Source organism: Coregonus lavaretus (genome assembly GCF_964263955.1).
Source record: "Coregonus lavaretus genome assembly, contig: HAP1_SCAFFOLD_4790, whole genome shotgun sequence".
Lineage (NCBI taxonomy): Eukaryota > Metazoa > Chordata > Actinopteri > Salmoniformes > Salmonidae > Coregonus > Coregonus lavaretus.
In genome coordinates, this window is record NW_028164865.1 from 4,420 (window position 1) to 12,500 (window position 8,081).

General features: G+C 46.2%; 1 protein-coding gene across 2 annotated transcripts in view; it reads left to right on the forward strand.

Annotated features, from left to right (window-relative positions):
* The first annotated feature begins 438 nt into the window (after positions 1 to 438).
* The window catches only part of LOC311114401 (tensin-3-like), a 37,360-nt gene continuing 29,717 nt past the window's right edge, over positions 439 to 8,081 (forward strand). For both annotated transcript variants that reach the window (XM_084189658.1, XM_084189659.1), the window contains exon 1: positions 439 to 1,807. In XM_084189658.1, the coding sequence (XP_084045784.1) occupies positions 781 to 1,807 (1,027 nt within the window). In that variant the 5' untranslated portion in view covers positions 439 to 780. The remainder of the gene's footprint in view (positions 1,808 to 8,081) is intronic.

Consider the following 8,081-nt stretch of genomic DNA (forward strand, 5'->3'; position numbering starts at 1 on the left):
CTCATAACCAGTCAGGAGTGTCGTGTGAGTTTGACGGACAAAAGCTGATAGGTGTGTGCGTTTGTATGGTTTAGCTGAGCTAGGTGCATTTTTTATATTTTTTATATTTTTTAATTCAATGCCATGCAGTGCTCTGAGGAGAATTTCATATACCATATGTTTCCCCAAAAATCGTTCCAGATAAAGCAACGTCTTGAATCTTACTCTGTGATTGGTTGTTACATTCTTACAAACATCATTGTGTGTCAACTCTGAGCGCAAACACCTCAAAAACTGTGTCCCATGTGCATAAGATTCTTTACTTGTACATTCATATTCAATGTATTCCATTCTGGTTTGGGTGAGCTAGGTGTTAGGCGGTGTGCTGCAGCATGTGTTTGTGTTGCCTGCATACTGAACGGTGCTGGTTGTTGACTGTGAACACGCTAGCTAACAAGCTAATGCTGTGCTATCTGTCATATCAGAGCCCAGGTGGAGGGAGGGGTCCTCTTCTCTGTCAGGCTTGGCGTATTATTTATGTGACACAAGCGACTACGCAGATAAAAACACACACACACACACAACGTAGAGCTCACACAAAGACACTGCTCTTATCTAGATGGAGTGTGTCTGGTCTGGAGACAAGGCAAACGTCTGTCAGGTGTGTGTGTGTATCTGTGAATGTGTGTGTGTATGTGTGTGTGTCTGTGTGTAAGAGGATGACTAAGAGAAGAGGGTGAGGGTTCTAGGTTGTAAAGCATGTGTCAGTAGGTGTCTGTGTCTAAATATTCCCTATTTGTTATGGCTGTCTGTCTTACTCTTTCTCTTCTCTTCTTCTCTTCCTCAGCTCTGCCTCGTAGCCCGGACCCTGTCGATGGCAGGCTGTACGCCAGGGTAAGGAAGGGAAGTAGTGACGAAAGAGCTCCGTTTCACCCAGCAACCAGCTGCCCTATCCCCAGTGACCTTAAACTGTCAGCCAGCAGCGACTCAGGCCTCTCTATCACCTCCCAGTGGACCGGAGGTATTACTGCAGGGAGCCCCAGGAGAGGGCCCAGTCAGGACGAACTTACCCAGCTCAGGCGGCTTCTATCTGGGGTCGGCCTGGAGCCGGCTCAGCCTCATCTGAAGGACATGACTGATCTCCCAGCCTCCTGTAACACAGTGGGGGAGATGGAAGGGGACAAGGCTGGGTTAGGGCAGCCTGTGAACATGAAGGCCTCTCCTAGCGAGAGGGAGACAGACATCCTTTATGATGACGAGGTTAGCCCCGAGGCTAGCATTGGCTCGTTCTCCTCTGAGAGCCTACCTGAAGCCCAGGGATTGGTCCAGAGTGGAAATGGATACTCCACCCACTCCACCCACACCACCCAATCATGGGTGCAGCAGCAGCAGATAGTCGTCAGGGGGCGGGACAGCCCTGTGGATACACCTTCTCTGATTGGTCCAAACACCTTGTCACTTCCAGACACGCCCAATAGGGGGAGCAGCAGCAGAGAGGCGGTGCAGAGAGGAGTGGAGGGAGGGGTGGGGTCGCCTGTAAAGACGGACAGTCACACACATGTCTCACACACCATACACACCATACACACCACACACACCACCCACACACCGTTGCCCTCAGGGGAACCTTGTGGGCAGGAGGAGCTTGCCTCGTTAGCCACAGACATTGATGAGTCCATCGAGCAGCTCAACCAGCTGATCCTAGATCTGGACCCCACCTTCATACCTGTTCCCACCCGACACACCCCCCTCCCCCTTGCACTCTCCACCTCCCTCTACACCAATGGTAACAGCCATACGACGACACACGCCAACGCCAGCCAATCAGGTGAGACCATATTAGCAGAGCGGGGATCCACTGATGGAATACCTGTTGAAATTGAATAGCTGTGTGTCTGTTAATTTAATAAATGTATTTGAGATACAGTAGAATCACAAGGGAAGGTTTAGTCCCTCCCATATTCCAGTCAAATGTCCTCAGTAACAGTACAATTAGCAGTTTAGGAGACATGGTTACTGAAGGAAATGTAAGGGAAACAGATCAACAGTGGGCTTGTACATTACAGCTCTACTGTTAAAGAGTTCCAGTGGAATCCCTCAGAGACATACCGTACAACAGCCCTCTGTCTGTCTGTCTGTCTGTCTGTCTGACTCAGTGACATGATGCCAGATGCCAGGCTAAAAAAAATAAAGTTGTTCCAGCTTTCAGATGTTTAGACAGAGTGGTGCATGTAAAGAGCTAGGTTTGGGCACGTTCTCAAAGCAGAGTTCAACACAGACACTTTATTCACCTTAATGTAACCCTGGCTGGCTGTGAAACTACCCTTCTAACCAAGGGAAGTCTGGCGTGGTCCAGGGCTTGTCCACTGTGTTTGCTGAGTGGGTGTAAAAGTTTGACTTAAGGCAGTAATAGATACTTCTATATAAGCAGTGTAAAATCAGGGCCTCATAAGTACAGTACAGGAAATGGCAAACTAACATCTTTAACATATTTTTTAAGTGACTGGAAGAAATGTCTTCACAGCCAGGAGTACAATCAAACATAGCTTTAGCTGTTGCAGGTGGTACTGAACTGTACTGTATGTACTGTGCTGTGCGTATGTACTGTGTATTACTGTATGTACTGTATATTACTGTATGTACTGTATGCACTGTATGTACTGTACTGTACTGTACTGTACTGTACTTTACTTTACTGTACTGTACTGTACTGTACTGTACTGTACATACTGTATGTTTTAGGACAAGGGGATACTGTGACAAACTAACTGGTGGTGTAAAGGTTAAAAAAATGAATTAGTGAGGTGTTTGTTCCACTCCCTACCTACCTTCCTAGTTACCCCCTGCTAGTCCTGTCCTGTGTGTTTATTTCAAGTTTATTTGTCACATGCACAGGATACAGCAGGCGTAAAACAGTACAGTGAAATGCTTTCTTAAAAGCTATTTTCCAACAATGCAGTATTCAATATCAAGGTTAGAGAAATAATATAAAGGAAAAAACACACGGGAATTAAGAAAAACATGAGAATGTCCAAAAGTTGGATCATAAGAGATAAAGTATATTTTTTTTACATATTTAGCAGACACTCTTATCCAGAGCAACTTACAGTTAGTGAGTGCATACATTATTTTTCATACTGGCCCCCCGTGGGAATCGAACCCACAACCCTGGCGTTACAAACGCCATGCTCTACCAACTGAGCTACATCCCTGCCGGCCATTCCCTCCCCTACCCTGGGCCAATTGTGCGCCGCCCCATGGGTCTCCCAGTCGGCTACGACAGAGCCTGGATTCGAACCAGGATCTCTAGTGTCACCTTAGACCACTGCGCCACACGGGAGTGTATGTGTTTGTGTGTGTATATGTGTGTGTATATGAGTCCTGACCCTGGCCATTTTGTGTGATGGATTGATGATGTGTCATATCCCCAGTACTACTGCTGGGGTCGACCCAGTAGAGCAAAGCACATACCTGCTGTCACCTCTGACCTCTGTGTGCATCTGACATGTCTCTGGTTGAGTCCTAAATGGCACTCTATTCCCTATGTAGTGCACTACTTTTGACCAGTGCCGTACGGGGCCCTTTGCATTTTATAGTTTGCCATTTTGGATGAGTGTTTGATGTGGAGGAAAGGATATATGTACAGTGGCTTGCGAAAATATTCACCCCCCTTGTCATTTTTCCTATTTTGTTGCCTTACAACCTGGAATTTTAATGGATTTTGGGGGGGTTTGTATCATTTGATTTACACAACATCCCTACCACTTTGGAGATGCAAAATATTTTTTATTGTGAAACAAACAAGAAATAAGACAAAAAAACAGAAAACGTGAGCGTGCATAACTATCTACCTTTTGCAGCAATTACAGCTGCAAGTCTCTTGGGGTATGTCTCTATAAGCTTGGCACATCTAGCCACTTGGATTTTTGCCCATTCTTCAAGGCAAAACTGCTCCAGCTCCTTCAAGTTGGATGGGTTCCGCTGGTGTACAGCAATCTTTAAGTCATACCACATATTCTCAATTGGATTGAGGTCTGGGCTTTGACTAGGCCATTCCAAGACATTTAAATGTTTCCCCTTAAACCACTCCAGTGTTGCTTTAGCAGTATGCTTAGGGTCATTGTCCTGCTGGAAGGTGAACCTCCTTCCCAGTCTCAAATCTCTGGAACACTGAAACAGGTTTCCCTCAAGAATTTCCCTGTATTTAGCACCATCCATCATTCCTTCAATTCTGACCAGTTTCCCAGTCCCTGCCGATGAAAAACATTCGCACAGCATGATGCTGCCACCACCATGCTTCACTTTGGGGATGGTGTTCTCGGGGTGATGAGAGGTTTTGGGTTTGCGCCAGACATAGCGTTTTCCTTGATGGCCAAAAGGCTCAATTTTAGTCTCATCTGACCAGAGTACCTTCTTCCATATGTTTGGGGAGTCTCCCACATGCCTTTTGGCGAACACCAAACGTGTTTGCTTATTTTTTTCTTTAAGCAATGGCTTTTTTCTGGCCACTCTTCCGTAAAGCCCAGCTCTGTGGAGTGGCTTAAAATGGTCCTATGGACAGATACTCCAATCTCCGCTGTGGAGCTTTGCAGCTCCTTCATGGTTATCTTTGGTCTCTTTGTTGCCTCTCTGATTAATGCCCTCCTTGCCTGGTCTGTGAGTTTTGGTGGGCTGCCCTCTCTTGGCAGGTTTGTTGTGGTGCCATATTATTTCCATTTTTTAATAATGGATTTAATGGTGCTCCGTGGGATGTTCAAAGTTTGTGATATTTTTTTATAACCCAACCCTGATCTGTACTTCTCCACAACTTTGTCCCTGACCTGTTTGGAGAGCTCCTTGGTCTTCATGGTGCCGCTTGCTTGGTGGTGCCCCTTGCTTAGTGGTGTTGCAGACTCTGGGGCCTTTCAGAACAGGTGTATATATACTGAGATCATGTGAAACTTAGATTGCACACCAGTGGACTTTATTTAACTGATTATGTGACTTCTGAAGGTAATTGGGTGCACCACTTTTCCATCATGACTTTTTTAGAATTTTTTGAAACAAGTAATTTTTTTCATTTCATTTCACCAATTTCGACTATTTTGTGTATGTCCTTTAGATGAAATCCCCAAAAAATCAATTTCAATTACAGGTTGTAATGCAACAAAATAGGAAAAACGCCAAGGGGGATGAATACTTTTGCAAGGCACTATATGTCCTCTCTGAGTGATGTCATCACCTCCTTTACCATTTCTTCCACTCTCTGCATAAGAAGCAGATGTTCCCTCTCCTCCCTCTCGCTCCCATCATCCCTCCATCCCTCCATCCCATCATCCCTCCATCCCATCATCCCTCCATCCCTCCATCCCTCCATCCCATCATCCCTCCATCCCATCATCCCTCCATCCCTCCATCCCTCCATCCCTCCATTCCATCATCCCTCCATCCATCCCTCCATCCCTCCATCCCATCATCCCTCCATCCCTCCATCCCTCCATCCCATCATCCCTCCATCCCTCCATCCCATCATACCTCCATCCCTCCATCCCTCCATCCCATCATCCCTCCATCACTCCATCCCTCCATCCCTCCTTCCCTCCATCCCTCCATCCCATCATCCCTCCATCCCTCCATCCCATCATACCTCCATCCCTCCATCCCTCCATCCCTCCATCCCATCATACCTCCATCCCTCCATCCCATCATCCCTCCATCCCTCCATCCCTCCATCCCATCATACCTCCATCCCTCCATCCCATCATCCCTCCATCCCTCCATCCCTCCATCCCGCCATCCCTCCATCCCATCATCCCTCCATCCCTCCATCCCTCCATCCAATCATACCGCCATCCCTCCATCCCTCCATCCCTCCATCCCATCATCCCTCCATCCCATCATCCCTCCATCCCTCCATCCCTCCATCCCTCCATCCCTCCATCCCATTATCCCTCCATCCCTCCATCCCTCCATCCCTCCATCCCTCCATCCCATCATCCCTCCATCCCATCATCCCTCCATCCCATTATCCCTCCATCCCTCCATCCCTCCATTCCTCCATCCCTCCATTCCTCCATCCCTCCATCCCTCCATCCCTCCATCCCTCCATCCCCTACAAAACAGTCCTCTTTCCTCTTACTCAGTCAGTTTGGCCTAGAAACCTGCCACAGTTCACAGGTTAATAATAATAGTTGGTGGGTTGACGTGTTGTGATGAACGGTCGTGGGGTCGCTTTTCACTGACCTCTTGTCTTAAATCCTAGTTACACACACACACACGCGCGCGCAAACACACACACATATAAACACGTCCACACATGCTTTGAAGTGTGTGACTACGATTTAGCTCACAGTCAGACGTGTTTTCATTCCTCCTTTCTTCTCTCCATCCTGAGGCGGTGCCTTTTTCCACAGAGCAGAACACATCACAATATATGGATCAGATAATTGCTGCCTGAGACATTGAGGAATGACACTCATCAAACACACCAGGTTACTTGCATGTATACTGCTCAGGCCTAAAATATTCTAGCTGTTTTAATGGTGTTTTTATTGAACTTTATGTGGCAAAGTTAGCACCACTTGTTTCTGCATTATTTAGATAACGAAGGTAAAATGTAGAATCAAAGACGTTTTATGTCTTCTGAAACCTCCATCAAATCATTGTTTTACTGCTGTCTGAGTTGAAACGGTACACTCCCTCATTTGCATAAACACAGGGTGTATTTGCATATGCATGTGAATTAACATAAAGGGGAGGAGCATGGCTGCAACCACCAAACACTTGCTCTGTCTACCCTACCTGCACTTACCTGAACTGTCTAGACTGCCTAATTAATTACTGTTGTTGTCACGTTCTCTGCCATAATTCAAGTGTGTCAATAGCAGGATACCCTCGGATAAAAAATCCACATGCTTGTCTCTATATTACACCAATCTAAACATACTTTACATTCTTTGCAAGATCAGACATAACTATAATCCAAGTGTTCATTTTCAGAAGTTGCTTTCATTTCAGCGCATCTAATTTGTAAACATTTCAACTGTATAAAATATTACTTTTCTTTTATTCCACCAAAAAGTACACCCATTATTTTTTTTATCTTTCTTCTGTTGAGATGGTGCTTTAAATCCCTGACGAAGCTTTAGCGTTCTTATAGATTCAACGGAAAGCCAATGTATCCCATTGAGCCCATTTCAGCCATTACATTTACAGTCATTTAGCAGACGCTCTTATCCAGAGTGACTTACAGTTAGTGAGTGCATACATTCTTTTTCAATTTTTTCATACTGGCCCCCTGTGGGAATCGAACCCACAACCCTGCCGTTGCAAACGCCATGCTCTACATCCCTGCCGGTCATTCCCTCCCCTACCCTGGACGACACTGGGCCAATTGTGCGCCACCCCATGGGTCTCCCGGTCGTGGCCGGCTACGACAGAGCCTGGATTCAAACCAGGATCTCTAGTGACACAGCTAGCACTGCAATGCAGTGCCTTAGACCACTGCGCCACTCAGGAGTACATTACTGGGGTTTGTTTGACAGGTCATTACAAACATTTCCACGTTCGTAACGTTAATGGGAAAAAATGACAGGCACAAGCAAGAGTATAAAAGAGTCACAGGAGTAAAATGAAAGCAATCAATCCAGCGAGATTTAAGTGACAAGTGGATTTTGCACCCCTCAAACACAGGAAACTGAAAAATACATCCTCAGGTGGGTGGGGCATGCGCGTTGCTACTCAATGGCTTCTCCCTTCCTCTGCATCACTTCAAAGCTTGCTGTCATTGCGATATGAATCTGCCTGTCATGGCAATATGAATCACTGTGAGTTTCTGCGAGGCCCTCAGTGGGATGTTCGGAAGGGTGTCTGGAATTAAAGTCATTCTGTAATCGGAGCAGGTCTTCCCTGGAGCGCAGGGTTTCCAAAACACCTGAACTGGATTTGGGGATGGGTGATTACTCTCTGTGGTAGATACCGACACATACTCTCTTCATGCTACATTCCCAAACATTTAATGATGTTCCTATTCCATCTGTCTGGGACTGGGTCCAACTGATCAGGTAGCTCTGAGGTACATGCTTAACTGCACTCCTGTTGTTGTAATGTACATTTTTACATTT